Source organism: Atractosteus spatula, chromosome 14 (genome assembly GCF_055471065.1).
Source record: "Atractosteus spatula isolate fAtrSpa1 chromosome 14, fAtrSpa1.hap1, whole genome shotgun sequence".
NCBI classification, from domain to species: Eukaryota; Metazoa; Chordata; class Actinopteri; order Semionotiformes; family Lepisosteidae; genus Atractosteus; species Atractosteus spatula.
In genome coordinates, this window is record NC_142719.1 from 29,697,725 (window position 1) to 29,718,249 (window position 20,525).

Genomic DNA, 20,525 nt, shown 5'->3' on the forward strand with positions numbered 1-20,525 from the left:
CTTGAGTCCTCTGAATGTACAGTAATTGTGGCCAAGGCTTCAGAGACAAAAAGATAAGCGTGTTCAATAATATGAGACATCAAATACACCCTTCTATAATGGAACCCCGCCACAATCCATGAAGGCACAGTGTCTGTGATCTCATCTTCACACAAAGATTTCTTTTTTTTTAAATGGACAAAACCTAGTTTCCTTGTTGATGAACTTTCCAATTATACCACAGCTAAAGACAAGGAAATGCTGAAGTTGCACACAGATACTCTGGGGGCCTAATTAGTTCAACTTATTTGCTGCTTTGAATATCATTCGAAAATTCAGACTAACTAATGCTTTTCCAAAAATAATATGACGACAAGCAGCCTAAGCTGTACACAGTATCTCTCCCTGCCCCAGGTACGATATCTCTGGGCTCCGGGACTGAAATGCAGCCGGTATTTTTTGGTAACTCATTTTCTTTGTTTCCCCTCCAAGCTCAGCATTTTGAGCCTGTCCTCGTTAGATGGCCAACACACTGAAACCCATTAATATAGAACAGAGAAACTAGGCCCAGAGGTCTCCCCCCCGATTAAGCCTTGATAAAACGAGGCTTTAACTGATCACATTGTGCGAAAGCTGAGGATCAGCGTCTCGTGACAGGCTGAAGAGATAGCCATTAGAACCGATACAAAGGGCCCCTTTCATTCCTCGGGAAGAGGGTTTGCCAAGTTGTGCCATTGATAGCTTAGCACTATGCCAAACTGTGCTTGTTTGCACAGATATCTGACTTTCTTTATTTTTTTTTTGTATAACAATCTGTCATTTTGGTGTTCTCTGACAAAGGAAGAAACTGTTCGCACCTGTGCTGTGCCAAAGTGTGGGGAATCAAATTATCACAACATCACAACTGTCTATGCCCCCCCCCCCCCCCCCCCACACACACACACACACACCTCGTACCTAGAGCTGCAAGCCCAAGAATCAGAACCCAGCAGCCCTGAGGGGTTGGGGGAGGGGAGCGGAGGGGGTCTGTATTTGATTATTGAAGAAAAAGTGCGAATGTAACTGAAAATTCGACGTGCAAGGCTAGGTATGAACCCAGGGGTGTCTTTGTGGAGAGCGTTCCTGGAAAGAGGGGGTCAAGGGTCCCTGGGGTGTTACAATGGCTGGCATGGTAGCCTACGCTGTACCTCAGACCTGCTGCTAAATAACTGCTCAGTCTAATAACTGTCAGTCTCTTCGAAAAGCCCTGAATCCATTTCCTGTACAAACTGTCAGAACAAAATCTTCACCAGAGCTGCTCGCTGCTCGCTGCAAGAAAGGAATGGTTGCCACGGAAACCCTTTTCTTAAAATCTCCACACTGCGAGCATTAAGCTCCTCGAGGAGGAGGGGGGGGGGGGTGTGTGTATTGGAAAACAGCGATGGAGGATTTTTCCACCTCCCTCCCGATTCACTCACTGGAGGGTTTCTCTGGTGGGTGGGTGGGTGGGTGCAAGGGTGGGGGGATTATTTAATATTCCCTTTTTGTTTGTATGTTTGTTTGTCAGTATCTGAAACAAGCGTCGCTCGTCGCTCGTTTAAATGTGAGGAATCTGAGGCGCTTTGATGTCAGCACACGGCTTTGCTGCGTTTCTTTCGCGCGGGCGACGTTTGGCAAATGCAGAGTAGGTATACGGAGCCACGCACAGACTGCGAAAGAGCACCAGTGCTTAGAGTGCGTTTGTCTCTGCTGGGGAAAAGGTTAAATGGCAGTAACATCTCATAAAGCCACATAAAACAGATGCATCTCTTCGAAGAAGACAAAGGAAAATGTTTGAAAGGTAGGCATCTACAAACGCCTGCTCTGCACGTCGTGTGTTCGGCTTTTTGAAGAGGCATCTTTAATGGTTGCTGTCTCTGAAATTAAAGGCGATGCTGAGGGCTACTATTCAAATAAACAGGACTTTGTAAATGGCTCTGCCTGCGCTAGGATATATAAATGTAATTTACAAGCGTGGACATTTCTCTGCTAATACCTGGTGGAAGGTTATTTGAATTGCTTTAATGCACATTAATGCGTTTAGATGTTCAAGGATGATCAAGTGCAGGGATGACTTTAAGCCGCGTGCATCAGTGAATCTCTCTGGGTGATGCGTGGGGTGAAGGGGGTGCTCTTGAAACGGCAGGTTTGTGGAAAGTTTGGCTCCATTTGGTCCGAACTGTCAGGGGGCCGCCACATTGTCCCTGAGGCTCCTATATGCTCAGAAGGGAAGTCGGAAAGGCAGAGGTCGCCTGAGTTAACACCGTCCTAGACACAGGATATTGATGTTGCTCCTCATAATGGACAAGACTTAATTAAAAATATATTCTTTTGTGTAAGTCACATGAAAAATTAGACCTCCTTAAGAGCTTTCTCATGTTCACATGTGTCTTCCAGCCTTCCATGTGATATATTTTATATATATGATCTATTTCACCTATTCATTTCTTTGAAGCTGCTCCGTTTATCTTTGGAAGCAGATCATTACATATCTGTGTAGATACATTTCAGAGTTGCCCGATTCTGAAAGCCGAACGTGACTGATCTGAGACAGGTCTGGGAGAAGGAGCTGTGGAGCTACAACATTTTACGAAGAAGATAAAGGCCTGTCTTTGTGTCTCTCTGAAGAGTCTTAAGACTTCTGTGATGAGCCTGTTTAAGAGCAAAGCACTGTTCCTGGAAGAGCAGCCTGTTTTAGATAAAAGGTTTCTAAGCGGGCGGCAGGTCATTGATATGCAAGCTGGTGTTGACGGGAGCTGAGGTCTTCGTCAGTGCATTCCATCAGGCAGCAGATCTCTTGTGTTCATTCCATCAGGCAGCAGATCTCTTGAGTTCATTTCTGTAGGGCAACATTAATTAAACATCTGAATTTGTCCTAGTTTCGCTACATGCTTCGGTGGGATTAGAAGCATGCAGTGGGGAAAAGATATAGCAGTTCCAGACACTAAGACCCTTTTAACCTGTTTGTGAGAGATCTGGGTTGCCAGTGCTGTGCATATTCATGCTGCTGTTTAATAAAACACCACAGCAGTCAGAAGATACAGGTCGGGCATGCTACGAACCCACACTTTGTAAGGCACCATCTTTCCTTATTGTGAAGGCAGCCTTTCCTTAGGACTGAAATAGTGAAGCATTTCTGCTTTGTGAAAGCTGACTTATTGGGATTTTTCACCAACGTCCTCGATAAAATCCTTGGATCAATATGCTAGCAGTAACCGGAGGAGGAAGATGGGACTCCTGCTTTCTTCATTCCCTTTCTTACATTTGTGTTTCTTGTCTTCTATTCAAACTGCCATTGATGCTGGTTTTCTTGTATCTCCATATAATGTATTGTAACCAGAACCAGGTGCAGGGTTGGCATGCATTGCATACTTGCTGCTGTCGTAAATAATATTGCAGTGTAACTCCAATTCCGGAAGGTTAACAAACAGAGGAATGCGACAGCGTGCCCTTTTTCTTTTCTATTGTTCAGCTGAAGGTATTGGGATATTGCAGAGAGTGGGGCTTCTCCTTGGCAGGTGATTCAGGGGGACAGACACAGCAGCGTTAATGTTATCCCATCCCATTCTCCCGGGGGTCCCAGTGCTCTGCAATTACCGCACTGTAAAACCGAAATTGCTGAAATTAGAGTCGAGCAAAAATGTAAAAAGGGGGATTTACATATCAATGCAACAGGGAGAGAAATGCGGGCAGCCAGGAAACGCTCAGTAGTTGAGAAAGCAGCAGGTTATTGTGAGGAACTCTGCTGTGCTGTCTTGTCTCCCAGCTCCGCTATTAAGTGAAGCCAGACGCACAATGTCACGCATAATTGCTCAAATGTACACTCGTCTTTCCTGCAGCAGATGGGCTTTTTCAATTGAAGAAAGCTTCTTCTTTGCAGGGAAGAGGTATCATTAGAGTTGAAAATTGGCCGTACTTACAATTTGTCAGGAAAGCCATGGCGTCCAGGTAGCTAAACTGGTTATGTCACCATTTTATTTTCCTCTCACTCCTTCCCCTTCCTGCCTTTTTTTTCCCATCCTCGCCTCTTTTATTGCAGTCACTTCGTGTTTTTTTCTTTACCCGAGTCCGTGAAAAATAAATAAATCGATGGGTTAAAATTGCCTCTTGTCCCAGGTATTGAGCGACTGCCGTTTTATTGGAGAATGATAAAAGCCGCAGCAGGAATGTGGCTTCGTGCGGAGAAGACCAGCCAGCCGCGCTGAACCCGCTCCCTCACTTCTTCTGCTCTCAGTTTCTGCACGCGCTGCTACCCAGCAGTCTCCTGTTTCTTGTCTTTTCCAGCTGACATAATCTCCACTGTTGAGTTCAACCACACGGGGGAGCTCTTGGCTACGGGGGACAAGGGAGGGCGAGTGGTGGTGTTTCAGAGAGAGCAGGAGGTAAGAACGATTCCGAGAATTCATCTCCTCTCACGGCTTATATAGCGGGGACGTCTCCTCTCCAAGTCATTCTGGCAACAATGGGTTTCCTGGCAGCGTCACCTTCATCCGTTCATTTTCTAACTCCTTTATCCAGTACAGGATCGCAGTTGAGCCGGAACCTATTCGGCAAGCATCAGGTACAAGGCAGGATACTCCCTGGATGGGAAACCAGTCTGTCACAGGGGACATACAGCCATAGACAGACAAGCACACACTCACACTAGGGCCGATTTTCCAGTAGGGCTCCAGCTCTGAGAGACAGCAATACTAACTACTGTACTGATCCCCAGGGCCTGGGCAGTGTCGTATATTCTATTATATTATGTGCAAACACGCTATGGCCATAACCAACGAGAGACATGGGAACAGTTGTGCCTTTCTTTGATTTCTTTAACAGATTAAACTAACTGCTTACTTGTACCCTTCAGATCCAACATTTAATATCTAGAGATATTTGGAGCTGCACATTTTGCTTACATGAGCCACAGTCTGCAAACCCTGTTGTTTTTTTTAATTCTCTGATGTGACTGTCAGTTTATCCCCCTCCCCATCGCTGCCACTCTCCTCTCGACAACACATGGCTGTCACCCGCAGAGAGTTAAGAAGCCTTCACCGCTAACACGTTTACCTCTTTTTTTTTTATGCTTTGTTCTCCCCCTCACCCCTCCCCATGGATTTATGGGTGTCCCGAGGTGCGACTTCATCCCAGCCTTTTGGGGGTGGGCTCGTTAGAGAGACTTTAAATGGGCTGTCTAGTTTTCAGTCTGCTACTGAAGTTAACAATTTAACCCAGTCAATGACCTGTTCATAGCACTGCAGCCTTTCAGACATTTCTCTTGATCTGACATTTCCTTTTCATTTCTTCTCCTTTCTTTCTCTTGCCACCGTTCCCCGGTTCCTCTCCTCTTTCTTCGTTCCCAATTGCAGGCTTTTGTGTTGCTGTTGTGTTTCAGACGGTCTGAATTCCAGCTTCGCCTCTCTGTGCTAGCGCAAGCCCTCTACCTTTGTGACCCCCTTTATTGATTGATTTTTTTTCCTGTTTCCTTTCGTTTGAGACATTACGCTGCACCCGAGCCTCACCTGGTTCCTCGATCTGTGTTGCAGAGCAAGAACCAGCCCCACCGCCGAGGGGAATACAATGTTTACAGCACTTTCCAGAGCCACGAGCCTGAGTTCGACTACCTGAAGAGCCTGGAGATTGAGGAGAAGATCAACAAGATTCGATGGCTGCCCCAGCAGAATGCTGCCTACTTCCTTCTCTCTACGAACGGTACGCTTGGGGTGGAGTAGGGGAGATCTGCAGTTTGCTCTGCTGTCAGACCAGCGGGCCTGACCAGCACCAGGACAGACAGCCTGTCCCCTGTTGTAGACGTCTCGTGTGAATAAACTAGATCCGGTGATTTTCGAAATCGCTACGCGTTTCCTTGGTGGCTTGCTGGGTTGCTCTCTTTGTCTGCTCTTCACTTGTGTTGTAAGATGGGAACTTGGGGAATTCTGCAGATGGCCTTGTGCAGATTTTCCAGAGCTTTCTACAAAAGTGTGTCTTGGACAGTTCACCAGCGCTCACCAGATTTTAGTGCCCTGTTGTGAACCACTGGTGTGGTTCTGCACCCAGCACACCCACCTCTGCCTTTCCATTACTGCCCTGTCCGTGCTGCACTCTGAGATTCTGTTTGTCACCCCCCCCCCCCCACCTTGCAGATAAAACAGTGAAGCTCTGGAAGATCAGCGAGCGAGACAAGAGACCGGAAGGCTACAATCTGAAGGATGAAGATGGCAGAATTCGAGATCCTTCCACTATCACGATGCTGCGGGTAAGGAGGTCCAGTCCAGTCCTGCCGGTGGTGCAGGTATTCAGAGTATTAAGTATTCAGACGCCTGTTTCCCAGTGCTCCCGTGTAAATATGTAAGTGGGAAAAGTGAATGGCAAGCCCGTTTGCTAGAGTGGCCCTCAGACTAAGCCAGTGTGGTCTTGCAGCTGGGAGCTGAAAGGCATGGGGACCCTTGTGTGTGTGTGTGTGTGTGTGTGTGTGTGTGTGTGTGTGTGTGTGTGTCTGAAAGGTGACACGTGCAGACAGGCTACGGCACTCCGATCTGCACTTCTGTCAGTGTGATAAAGAGCATGTGAAACATCTGCAGCTAGTTCCCCAGACAGGCAAGGGAGGGCCATCTGTCCGTGAATCGGACAGCCTGGGGTCTGATTGTTCCCAAGGTAGGACAGAGCCCCCTTCCCCATGAAAGTCCCTTGCCTGTTAGATGGAGAAGAGTCTCGGGACTGTAAAAGCAAATACTCTGCACAAATGGTAGAGAGGATTTAAAGTAAAAGAAATAAGTATTCGGGTGTACCCTGTTATAAGTCTCCCTCTGCTATACTTTGTTTCACACCTACGTTGTTGATGAATAGAGGAATTCAATGTAAAAATTCCCTAGTCTTGTGTCTCAAGGCAGCAAAAGTCAGCACTGTACTGTAGGTGGTTTGTGGACGATACTGTTTCAGAATTGAAACAATATTGTGAATGAGCAAAATCTAACCTTAGAAAATGTTCTTCTTGTAGACAGCACTGTTCCACATGACTTAGAGTATTAATCAATGTGCCCAAACGTTAAAGTTGGGTTCTTACCACCAAGGGTCACTGATCCAACCTGTGGATCAAGGCCTGATCAGTAATTTTAAATGAATGAATAGCATTTGGAAACAAATCAACCCTAAAGCAGCAAATAACATCACTTTCTAAACCCTTTACAATTTCTTGCATTAGGAATTTGTCTTTTCGCATACCCCAGCTTGCTCTCCATGAGACACAGACACACAGATGACTTTGTTGGTTTGGACATGACTGCAATTCGAAAGGAACTGGTAATGCTATGTACTGTATATACTCTATGAGTTGTAGGTACATTAAATATACATACCCGTAGCTGAACTGAATGTTGAGAATGCAACAGACATATACTTATAACGAGACTCTGTACTGTATTTGGTGGCTACATGTGAAACATGCACTCAGTCGAACATATGGTTCCAAACCCAACTCTATTCCCTTAATTCTTCTTGGAAAAGCCTTCCGCTTTAAATCACAGGGGAAAGTTTATGCTCTGACGGTCCTGAACCCTCCACATTTGCACTGTTCTTATGGAGAACAGTTTCCCTTTTTGTGTCATTTCGTTATACACTGTGACTTTCTGGTCCCTGACCTGCCTGTAACTGCATAAGCGCATGGACTCTTTATTATTTTCTCTGCCTCTGGAAAGAGTGTGCGTTTTGTGGTTTGTGGGAGATGAAAAAGCCGTTTTTTTTATTTCTGGCTGAACACTGCCAGAATAAGTAAGCAGCTGGAGGGGAGTCGCTAGAGGATTCGGTGCAGTGTTCACAGCTGGCTTGATCTCACAGGGTGTCCCTGTGACTAACCCCCCCCCCCCAGGTTTCTAACTCTGAGCTCTCCAGGAAATGATCAGGGTTCAGAAGAGCTGTGTCACGATGAGAACTCTGTGCTTCTGCTTCTGCCTGACAGCTATTAGTTGTTTAGCTCCCCTAGAGCAGATGTGACCTTGGGTTTTGCATGTGGTTATGAAGGACAGACCCCTGCCCATGGAGTGTTTTGAGGTTTTGGTAAATGGAAGAGATCCAGGTCTCTTCAAAGCACCACTGGAGGCTCTTTCTTTCAGGGCTATAGGTCCTTTTTTTTCATGTGTGGAGGCAGCTTGCCAAAACCACACGCAATCCAGCAATCCAGCACACACACACATCAGATCTGAACAGGCGTGTGTGTGCTGCGACGTGCCAACGGCAGCACTACTGCGTGCCAAGACGCATTGCTACTGTGCTCAGCTGGAGTGGAGAGAATGTTTGTTTTGTTGGGATTTTTTTTTTCAATTTGCATCCTCACTTGATTTATTTCCTGGGAAGAAAACAACCTGTGAGTTCCGTCTGTAGGAAAAGGGGGCATGCTCTGCTTTCTTGTGATTCTTTCCCTGTTAATAATGGCTGGATCCTTTGCCATGGCTTGTATTTGTTTAACAAAAAGTGCTAAAGCTGCTGTCAATATATCGAACTGAGTCACAGCAGGCTGCATCATTTTTTTTTACTTGCATTTTTTTACACTGGGCCAAGAATGACCCTTACATAATGCATGCTTAGAAATCAATATAAATAAAACTGCAGGGATGATGAATTTTGATGTAGACCAAGAAGGCCATTTTGTCTAAATGAGCTGTCAAAAACTGTTCTGAGATTCTTAACAGGCGCATTTTCTGATGCCTGAGGATACAGTTCTGAAATAATACACATTGCTAATCTGATTTGCATCAGAACACGTGATGCACGTGAACTGTGTTCTCCAGACCATACAGTACCTCACTCCATCCCATTTGTTAACAGTCAGCTATGAAAGGATTTTCAATCCAGAGTAATAGGTCCCTATCTTATAATCAGGAAAATTCTGATTATATTTACACGTGCCATCATCTGCCAACATAGAATTAAGAAAATATCCCAGCAGAAGGGCATACAATGACAACTTCATCTGGGTAAGTTAGTGACTTGACATAAATCTGACTTGTAAATTTGTAAGTTGTGAAGAGGGCGTATAATCTTTAGTGTGTAGGAGAGGCAGTGTGTTCAGGGGGTGTTGCTGTGGTTAGGATGTCACAGGATGGATCAGACCTGTCTCCTCTACCTGTAGGCTCTCTGGAGACACGCTGTTCAGGTTAGTTAAATATGTGTGTTCATGCTTTCTCATGGACCGATGTCCCATCCAGGGTGTAGCTCTGCCTTGTGCCCTATGGCTCACTGCAACCCTCTTGGGATAAAGTGGTTACTGTAAACGGGTGGATGTTGTGAAACATTTAAAATATAGTTAGATCAACACAGTTGTACTGCTGAATGCAGTCAGGTGCCATTCAGACATGGAGAGAGAGTGATGGTGCTTTCAGAAAATCTTCTGTAGAGATGCAGTGTCAGTGCCCATACCGTCAGCAAGAGTGCAGGAAGTCTTATATAGTGATGTACTGTCAGTGTTCATGCTCTGGGCAGGAGTACAGGAAATCGTCTATAGTGATGCACTGTCAGTGTTCATCCTCTGGGCAGGAGTGCAGGAAGTCTTCTATAGTTATGTACTGTGTTCAGGCTGTGGGCAAGAATCCAAAGAGACTCCAGGTCCACTCAGTTAGGAATGCAAGGCCAGATTCAAAGGGCTTCAATCTGACCCCCTCCCACAGCGGTGGGAGTGAAGAGGACGCAGCCCCTCTGCTGCGGAGTCTACGCGGAGGGGGACCTCGAATCCCAGGCCGCTGCTCCTCCTTCTCCACGAGGCGCACTAGAGGTTAGCTGGCCTTCCTCTAAACCGGAGGCTGCCATGGCTGTACAGCGCGTGATCTTGTTAACGTGGCGAAGAAGAGTCACTATTCTATTAAATTCATATATAATAATCACATTTACGCTGCGGAGCCGAGTCGCTGACAGATGGTCCGCTTTTCCCATCAGACAGCTAGCCAGCGGCTGTCACCCAGCGGGGCCAGTGAGTGATAGGACTGTACACTGAGGTGACTACCATGAACACCATTAAAAGAAGGCGCTCCACTGGTGTGTCCCCGTGTATTTATTACAGCACGGAGCGCTTTTCAGCGATCATGGCTTTAATGAGTTATTCCTCTCTGCTGTGCTGTGTGCGCTACCCCCCTTCCACACGGGCAGCAGATCATTAAAGGCCCAGGGATTATAGCTCAAGAACCACGACGCATGTCTGAGACCGGCAGAAAATCCCATTCAGAGCGTGAAATATATGTGTGGAAGCAAACGTGAGGGGCATTTATCAAACAGTGCAGGCAGAGATGGGGGGGGGGGGGGGGATTGTCAGGGCTTGTGAAGTTGGCAGGGGGCAATAAGAATGCATCTGGTTCTGCAGCGAGCCTGTTAACCCTCTATCTGCCTGCTCCTTTTTTTTCTGCAGCCTGGTGGTGTGTTATTTTGTGACGGGCAGAGGAGGGGAGAGGGGAAGCAAAATGCATCGTTGTTCCATTGTTCCATGTTCCTGGAGAACTGGAGGCTCACCAGAGGAATGCGCGAGATCGGGGGCAGTTCTGCTCCGATGTCAAATTTGCTTCACGCTTCCCTAGGTACAGATGTCCCAGGGCCGGGACAGTGCTGTTGAAGGGTCGGTCTCTGATATGCTGTCTCCTCCTCTGCTTGCTGCTGTATGGGGTCTGGGGTCGGCTGGATGCAGAAGACATACTGGCGGATTAACACACAGGAGACTGCGATAAATGGCAAACCTATAGAAATCATCAGTTAATCTAACACAACAAATTAGTCTCTGTTATAAGTGCTTTGACAGAGGCAGGTGTTTTCCTCCTGTGTTAGAGGACATGCAGATATTTATTAGTCCATGATAGCGTCGCTGAACCTCAGGTGAGACTTCTGGCTCCCAGTGACAGTGTATAACAATGTACTTCTTAAGACATGGCTTTGGAATTTTGTTTTCCAAGAAAACCCTGCTAGGATCACGTTAAGCAGAGCTTGTTCTTGGAGGGGTCTTGCTGATGTCTGAGGAAGCTGAGCCTGTGTGTGTGTGTGTGTGTGTGTGTGTGTGTGTGTGTGTGTGTGTGTGTGTGTGTGTGTGGTAGTGTCTGTGACCCAGGAATCCCACACACCCCTGTCAGTAACAGGCTGATTGGCATCTGGGCTCTGTCTGCTCTCTGTTGCTGCCCATCTTCCAGAGAGGAGGGATGAGGGTGAGGTGGGAATAGAAATTGAGATTTTCCACAGGTACGCTGTTTGCTCACATGAGGCCAAGGAAAAGCACACTTGTGTTTCACCTGCCAGAGGAACTGGAACAGCAGAGAGGTTCTTGACAGAAGCAGCGGCAGGTTATGTATTGTGAGAAATATGAGCTCTCTGCCCGGAGTGCATCATACAGTATGTTCAAAGCAGATGTCATTCAAGGTGTCTTGCGCACACACACACACAAAGGAGAATCTCGGCTCAGCAGGGCACTGAAATAGCCCGGTGGCAATTTTGTTTTTTTTTTATTAATATAGAATGTAAAAAACTAACTTATTACTTAAAATGTCAATGCAGTAGCAGAAATTCTTGCATTAGTAATATGAATTTTGTGTGGCTATGCAGGAGTAGGATTCCTCTGCCTTTCAGAATACTGCGCAAATCTTTGAGTGAATTGACATTTCTTCCCTCTGTCGCACTCTTTAAAGCCGTACCATTTAGAGTTTTAAACCCCTCATTTCAGCTGAACAAATTTAAACAAAGCTGTTGAAATAAACCACTCCTGACAACGCAAATTGCTCTTGCCATGATCTGGGAAGACAATCTTTCTCCCTCTTAGCATGTATTAAAAATCTAATTAGACATTTTAAAACCTTAAAAGCTTTTTACGTTCTCTTCTCTCTTTCCCCAATCCTAAAACTAATTTAAATGTGTCATGTTCTTGCAAATACGTGTCCCATATGTTAAGCGATAATGAACTAATCATATCGGCCGTGGTGTCCTGCTGATTTTAAAGAGGTGTCATTTCATCTTTAATCGAGAGGAACGTTTGAGGTACAAGCTGCAACTAAACAAAAATGCAAAGCAGGATAGAGTGCACTGAGGGGACTAAGGTGCTGTCAGAAATTCCTACCCCCTCCCAATGTTGTCCGTGTGAAAATAGAGATTTGGACGGAGATTTGCATTGTAAGGTTATTTAGTAGCATTTAGTCCCATTAATCCAAGTGGATTAATATTGGATTTTGGGGGGGAAAAAAGCAAAAATTGAGTCATATAAGGTGTGGTAGTCTGTCTTCTGCAGATTTCTCTGAGATTGCCGAGTTCATCAGCAGCTCTTATAACGCACTCAGTGTGGTGTTGTATAAATATCGTCACCTTGCATCCTAGATGATTGAGTTTATTAGATCTTCCACTTGCCAAGATGTTTGAGGGCATACCATACAGTATTAGTTTCTAATACTTTTCCATGCTTCAGATGGGGAATTAAAGCAAGTTGCGGACGGGCTGTGGTTATTAAAAATCACATTGCATTGTTCATAAGAATGCCACCTCCAGGCTTGAAATCTAGCCTCTTTAAATTCCACCTTTAATTGAGCCTGCAAGGTCATTTCCTTATTTCTTCACATAATCTGCTGTTCAGCAGGGCAGCCAGCACAGACTAGAGTGCAGAACGTCACCCAGGCGTGTGCTAGCCTACTGTAGAGGCTGAAGAGTTTCCCCTCCTGTATCGAAAGCACTGGGAGAATCTTCTGGGTGAAGGAAGGGGTCAGTACCGTTGCGATAGGATAAGTAAAAAGTTCCGTGATCCACAGCTGCCTCCCTCCCCTCTCTGTCTCTCCGGCTCTCAGGTGCCCGTTCTGCAGCCCATGGACCTCATGGTGGAGGCCACGCCCCGGAGGGTGTTCTCCAACGCCCACACGTATCACATCAACTCCATATCCGTCAACAGCGACTACGAGACCTACATGTCCGCCGACGACTTGAGGATCAACCTCTGGAACCTGGAGATCACCAACCGCAGCTTCAGTATCCTCCTCGGTGGCCACACTCAGGGCCAGAGCATGATGGAGAGGCTATGAAGGGCAGCTCAGGCCTCTGTTTTGCTCGACCCCCCCCCCGAGAGAAACATGCTTGATTCCTCTTGATTCCTACTGATGCCGATGGGCAGACTGGAAAGATATCTCACTTTGAAGTCAATGCACCATTCATTCCAATCTGACCACATGGATCAGAGTCGTGCCGTGGTGCCTGATTAAAAAAGAAGAGGTTATAATCTATTAATCTATGTACCCAGTTCTTAAACATTGAAAATAGAGTCGTAAAGGTTTGGAGCAACAATTCTTTTATATGCTACCCTTTCTGTAACACAGTTGCAGTAGGATTCAAGAAATGGGCTCCAGGTTGTGGAGTGATGTAAGGGAGAGACAGTAGGCTTAACTAGCTCATTGGGTTGCCTTAGTTAATTGATTCAACAATCTAGCCTAGCTGTTTCTTGAAAAGCATCAGGGTTACATGCAGATGGACCGCTTGTTCAACACTCCAGCAACCCTTCATATAAAGAAGTGTCTGCTGTTCCATGTTTTTAAAGCACTCCCCTAAACTCAGTCCTGTAGTTTCCACTTGTGACAGTGATATATTTTCTATAATGTGATGACTAACGCTGTACAACTCATTAGTAATGCATCATTTAGAATACAATTTAAAACAACATTTTATTTAAATCCCACTTTTATAAGTATGTAAACACCAACAAAGTGAAAGTGTGCAGTGCTTTCACTGTGGACACGGGATATTGCACCAGCAGTCCTCTCCCCGTCTCTCTTAGCCACACACACATCTACACCACCGATCGCCATTGATTTCCACTTTGCAGGTTCTTGTAAATTAGGTAAACTGTTTATCAATGATGCCTGAGGTTTAAATGCTAAAGGCATCCATATTGAGCATCAGGTTGAATCAACTGCTGTAAAAAGCCCATGGCAGAAAGATACAATTTCAGTGGCAATTCTCTGGATGCTGTTTAGCTGCTGAAAGATAGTCTTTTTTAAAAGGTGCTGCCATTTTCTGAGAGACTTTATGCTGCTCAATTCCGGCTAGCAATGGTTTCCTGATCTTTTCTCGGCTTGCTATGTTATCCAGTCCTTAGATTATTCTGCTCTCAACAGAAGCAACTGAGACACACTGTAGCTTAATTATCCAGTATAATATGACATGATTAGGGCTGATTATGGTCTTACAAAGACCATAGACTAGCTGTGCCCAAGGCTGTTGGAAGTCTCATTTACACAATGCATCAGGCATCCAAGGTGACGTCTTCATTGCTACCTCTGTGACATTCACTTTCATCTTCCTGTATACGATGTAGAACACATGGAACATGCAATATAAAGAAAAGTCACAATCTCAGATGAATAACGAATGACTGTGCAATGGAGAACTATTATTAATACTTCATGACTAGAGAAATATGATCTGACATGAATCTATCTGCCAAGTTTGAATTCATGCTGTGCCATGACTGTGGTGAGCAAAGGCCCTGCTGTACGGTGACTGTGGTGAGCGAAGGCCCTGCTGTAGGGTGACGGGTGAGCGAAGGCCCTGCTGTACAGTGACTATGGTGAGGGAAGGCCCTGCCGTACAGTGACTGTGGTGAGGGAAGGCCCTGCTGTGCCGTGACTGGTGAGGGAAGGCCCTGCTGTGCCGTGACTGTGGTGAGGAAAGCCCTGCTGTGCTGTGACTGTGGTGAGGGAAGGCCCTGCTGTATGGTGACTGTGGTGAGAGAAGGCCCATTGTACGGTGACTGTGGTGAGGGAAGGCCCTGCTGTACGGTGACTGTGGTGAGCGAAGGCCCTGCTGTACAGTGACTATGGTGAGGGAAGGCCCTGCCGTACAGTGACTGTGGTGAGGGAAGGCCCTGCTGTGCCGTGACTGTGGTGAGGAAAGCCCTGCTGTGCCGTGACTGTGGTGAGGGAAGGCCCTGCTGTATGGTGACTGTGGTGAGGGAAGGCCCTGCTGTATGGTGACTGTGGTGAGAGAAGGCCCATTGTACGGTGACTGTGGTGAGGGAAGGCCCTGCTGTACGGTGACTGTGGTGAGGGAAGGCCCTGCTGTGCCGTGACAGTGATGAGGGAAGGCCCTGCTGTACGGTGACTGTGGTGAGGGAAGGCCCTGCTGTACGGTGACTGTGGTGAGGGAAGGCCCTGCTGTACGGTGACTGTGGTGAGGGAAGGCCCTGCTGTACGGTAACTGTGGTGAGGGAAGGCCCTGCTGTGCCGTGGCAGTGGTGAGGGAAGGCCCTGCTGTATGGTGACTGTGGTTAGCCAAGGTCCTGCTGTGCCGTGGCAGTGGTGAGGGAAGGCCCTACTGTGCCGTGACAGTGGTGAGGGAAGGCCCTGCTGTACGGTGACTGTGGTGAGGGAAGGTCCTGCTGTACGGTGACTGTTGTGAGGGAAGGTCCTGCTGTACGGTGACTGTTGTGAGGGAAGGCCCTGCTGTACAGCAACTGTGTTTTGAAGTGTATTTCCCAGCAGCCTGTGTTTCCTGAGCCAGATACTCGCAGACATTGTGGACATCAAGCCGGCCAACATGGAGGAGCTGACGGAGGTGATCACAGCAGCCGAGTTTCACCCCAATCAGTGCAACACCTTCGTCTACAGCAGCAGCAAGGGCACCGTGCGCCTGTGCGACATGAGGGCCTCGGCGCTCTGTGACAAGCACTCCAAGTGTGAGTCCCCGTCCCCTCACCCCTGCACCCGAACACACAAACTCACACTCCCGTCAGGGCAGGGCTGTGCAGTCTCCTGCTGCACACACAAGGACCCACTGGAGAGTCGGAACTGCGCTGGGAAAATAGTCCCACACCGAGACATGTTTTGGGAAAGCAGTGTACTGAAAATGCCTTTTCTTATCCTCCTCCACAACAAGAACAGTAGCAGTCATCTTGACATTGTCACAGACAGCCCCGAGGCTGGAGTGAGGAAACCCCGTTGAATCTGCCCACCCCCAGAGCATTACAATATTAATTTTATTGTCATTTTTACTCTTTATTATTTCATTCAGCCATTAAGAGAAAGGGAGGCTTCCTGTCCATCTCGCTTAAGGACTATTACACATGACAGGCTCTTCTGGCCCTTAGTCGTTAATTGATCTGAAAGATCTCATCTACACCCTTCTTAAAGGAAGCCAGGGAATCGGCTTCAACCACCCAGCTGAGTAGCTCGTTCCATTCTACCACTACCTTTTGTGTAAAGTAGTGCCTCTGTCCTAACTGGAGGATCTCACCCAGCTGTCTCTTGGAAGGAGCCAGGGTATCAGCATCAACAACAAGGCTGGGTAACACTCTTGCCACTCTTTGTGTAAAGGGCTGCCTCCTGTTCTCCATTTTAAATGTACTTCCACACAGTTCCTACCTGTGCTGTTTAACTAACAGCATCTTGACCCAGGAAAACGTCAAGTATTCCAGCAGCCTGTGACACTTTCCTACGGACAAATGTATGAATACTAAGTACAATACTGCATACTAAGTATAATACAGTACTTGGTGCACAGCTGAACTGCAGCAGGCCAGTGCATTACCTATTATGCACTCTGTTTAGTACTGTTTTTAGAAGAAAATTGCCTTTATCTCCAGTGACACTGCAGTGCTACAGCGTGACCTGCTCAGTAAGAAGCAGTACAATGCAGTGAGTGGTGACCCAGTGACCCAGCGCATGCTGGTTCAGTGGTTCCTGTGCATTTTAATGGATTCCATTAACAAAATGGCAAGACACTGCCTAGATGCTAGGGGTCAATTGCTCAAACATGTTCTGGCTTGCTGGCCTCACTCCCCAACAAGTCTCCTGAGGTGGCTAATGAGCTCACGGCCACCATGGAAAAGGGTGTGCTTTCCCTAAATCACCCAGTAATAAAAAATGAGACTCGAAATGCATCACTCCCTGGGTGGCTGGGGGGAGGAGGAGAGGGTGGGTTGTGGAGATGAAAGACTGCTTTTTACTGCTTTTGATTAAAGCTGTCAGTATATCTCACCTCCTCTTCAAATGTTAAAGAGCCCCAGATATAACAGAAAATAACCCAGCATACTTTAGTTTAACAGATTACCAATTTCCAAATCCTAGTGCCTATGGGGTTCTGGAGTTAATAAGTTTTTTTTCCCTTTTTTTCTGTGATCAGATTTTATGCAGCAATGAGCCGAAAAATTTCAGGTAGTAAAACGGCAAACCAAAAAATGGTTTGATTCTGGAGATTCTTAGAAACATTTTTAATGGGCTTTACTGTGATTTATTGACATTGATTCAGGGAACTGTTTGCTCTGTGCTCCCTTTGTAGACCGTAGAAACCGACATTAGCATTTCAATTGAATTTCAAACACATTAGCAGCCCCGGAATGAAGCTGTGGTACTCATAAAATGGGTAAATATCATACAAAACAAGGCAAGGATTTTTGAGATAACTAATTTAGAGAAAAGATACAATATTTATTTTAACAGCATTGAAGGGCGATGCAATTTATATGTTTATTTGTTCTCCATTACAGCAGATACAGCTATGCTACATAATTTTAGAATATACAGTACTTGATGTTTCATTGCTTAGAAACACCTGTCCATAACACACGATGACAAAGTTGCATGTTCAGCTAAGATTAAGCTCCTAGAATTTTCAGATTCTGTCACTATGGGCCACACTGAACTGTGTGATGTTGTTATTTGACATTATTAGCAGAGCTGTCAGATGTGTGTTTGCTTGCAGAGATGCCAGTACTCCAAACAGCATTTCTGCTCCGTTGAAGACTATGAAACGTTCACATTTTGTACACATTCCTTCGAGGGGAGAGAGTAGTGGAAATTCTGTGGTCCCTCCTGTCTCTGGGGCCGGGGGGCAGTCATGAGAGGGAGGAATGTTTAGGACTAGATGAAGGGTTAGCAGAACTGGCACAGATCCGCCAGTGCCACTTTATCTGTGACACACACATCCACTCATTTTATAGACACTTCCTGTGATGCTGCAGGGAGTATCATTGTATGGAGGGAGGGTGCAAAGTTAATGCTGCATAATGGCTCTTACGCTGTGTGTAAAGCACGATGGATTTAAACTCGTGCAGCAGGAAAAATATTCCCCCCATTCTACTTCCTCTCTGCCACCTCTCAGAGGTTCTTTTTGTTGTTACAGAAAGCACCGTGCTGAAAGTTGGAAGTGCGCATATCCATATTAATGCAAAGGAACAAGTAATAGGTTTATTCCATGCTGAAAAACAGAAGAAAGAGAACACAACGTTTCGGCCATGGAGCCTTCTCGCAGCCGCGCATTCACCCATGCTGCCGTGGGTCTCCTCCAGTGAGCGGCTTGTCTTGATAATGGTTCCGTCTTCTCTCCCGTGTCGCTCGCAGTCTTCGAGGAGCCAGAGGACCCCAATAATAGGTCGTTTTTCTCCGAAATCATCTCCTCCATTTCGGACGTCAAGTTCAGCCACAGCGGGCGGTACCTGATGACGCGGGACTACCTCACAGCGAAGGTGTGGGACCTCAACATGGAGAGCAAACCTCTGGAGACCTACCAGGTGACTGCGCCCCTCTCCCTCTCTCCCTGCGGCAGACGGGAAAGCCCCCCTCACGTGAGGCGTACAGAACAGAGTCATTACTGAGCGAAACCTGTGCTCTGAGAGCCATCTGCAGCTCTGTGACCACTAATTCCCCCCTCCATATACCCACTTAAATGCTGGGTTTGTCGCCAGTGTGATAAAGAACCCTAGCACACAGACCCCTTAACCGTCCTCCAGACAGTTTGAGCCACTCTGAGAATTTGATAGAGACCCCTGCTGGCCATGAAGAGCACTGCCGGTGTCTAAAGATACAGTTTAACAGACAAACGGGGGAAGGGGTGTCATTATTGCCGAATGAATGATTTGAACACATTAATACAATATATAAGAATAAGATATATACTATATATGTGCTTTCTGGATCTTTTTTTAACAATTACAGTCAACACAGTCATTGAAATTTGTGTGCCATTTTTATCGTAAGTATAGAAACTCTTTATGTCATGTATAATGTATAATAATTTGCTAAAGCATACAAAAAATAAACACACATTGCAAGACATTGACCTACCACTTATAGGGAGTCATATTCCAGAAGTTAAACCTATGTAATATTTATTTTTAACTTGTTTCATTATTTGTGCATTTCCCCATTATTGCAGGGAAAGTCCAGTATTTCTGATTTTAAACAGTACTCCTGTTTACACTCCTGTTTATTCAAATTCTCACAAAACAGCCTTTTTTTTAGGCTTTTGTGGTCTCAAAACTACTGAAAATGGGTTTTGTAGAGTAATGGGTTTGTGGAAGAAGCTGGTGTCACTATCTGTCTCCACCCTCCCCAACTGGAGGCAAGAGGGTGAAAAGACACCCGTGTTGCACAGGGGTCACATCTATACTGTGGGGAGTCCCCTCAGACTGTCTCTGGATCTGACCAACTACAGTAAATGCTTTTCACATCAATGGGTCTTTGTGAGGTTTAGGGGAAAAAACCCACACGAATACAGAACATGCAAACTCTATGTAGACAGGCACCCCAAACCCGGAAAACTGGAGCTATGAGACAGCAGTGCCACCCACCACTTCATCACCTCGAAAGTGCCATGCTGTCTCACACTTTCCTCTCTCTCTCTGCTGGTGCCCAGGTCCATGATTACCTGAGAAGCAAGCTGTGCTCGCTGTACGAGAATGACTGCATCTTCGACAAGTTTGAATGTGTCTGGAATGGGTCTGACAGGTTAGTCGTCCGTTTGTTACTGAACTGTCTGCAGCGGACACATTTTGAGCAATAAACAAACCAAAGAGTCATGAATTACAGTCACAGAATCTCGCTCTTTTATCTCTGTATATCAGCATCTTGCTGATAGGTTAGTAAAATCCTGGTAGATAGTAAGGCTTTTTGTAATAAGCAATTCGACTGCTTAGCAGGTTCTTTAAAGGTTTGGAATGCAAATGAGACAGATTTGAAAAGAAAAATATTAATATTTGAACAACAATATCAAATATTATCCACCCATTTATTTTCCAGTCCAAGAAGGTAGCTGTGTCAGCATGCGTAGGCTGCAAAGGAACAAGTAAAGGGTTATTCCATGCTGAAAAGAAAAGAGACGCAACGTTTCAGCTGTGGGGCCTTCTTCGGGTGTGAGGGAGAGAGAAAAACCGGCAGTTGATAAAGCAGGAGAGAGCAAAAGATAGGAGTTGAGAGGAGGCAGGAGCAGGAGAGAAGCAGAGTGGACACTCAGGTGGTGTGAAGCCGAGAGAGGTGAAGAGAGGATTAGAAGGAAACAAGTCTGTAGTTGAGAGAAGGGGGAAGGTGTGATCCTCATGTCAGGATCATTTTGATTTCGGATGTCTCTCTGCAAAAGGAGTTCCGAAACCCCTCTGTGAGAACACAGACGGAGAGATCAGTATGATCATGACTTTTCAGGGAATGTGTCAGGGCTGTGAGGATCAAAGACCTCTCCAAACCCATAGTTTCCCATTTCACCTCTAACGATTTTATGTTCATGGGGTAATGTACTTGCTCGTGATGCAGTAAGTTTGTTTTCCTAATATTAATGTATTTCTAGAT

General features: G+C 46.1%; 1 protein-coding gene across 4 annotated transcripts in view; it reads left to right on the top strand.

The window, feature by feature from the left end:
• LOC148821044 (serine/threonine-protein phosphatase 2A 55 kDa regulatory subunit B beta isoform) overlaps positions 1-20,525 on the top strand; it is a 104,971-nt gene that overhangs the window by 82,171 nt on the left and 2,275 nt on the right. For 3 of the 4 annotated variants that reach the window (XM_088932618.1, XM_088932619.1, XM_088932620.1), the window contains 7 exons: positions 4,282-4,379; positions 5,526-5,691; positions 6,123-6,235; positions 12,768-12,945; positions 15,479-15,643; positions 18,306-18,475; positions 19,600-19,691. In XM_088932618.1, the coding sequence (XP_088788744.1) occupies positions 4,282-4,379; positions 5,526-5,691; positions 6,123-6,235; positions 12,768-12,945; positions 15,479-15,643; positions 18,306-18,475; positions 19,600-19,691 (982 nt within the window). Of the gene's footprint in view, positions 1-1,378; positions 1,799-4,281; positions 4,380-5,525; positions 5,692-6,122; positions 6,236-12,767; positions 12,946-15,478; positions 15,644-18,305; positions 18,476-19,599; positions 19,692-20,525 lie in introns of those variants that run through there. The other variant, XM_088932621.1, reaches the window with a different exon arrangement.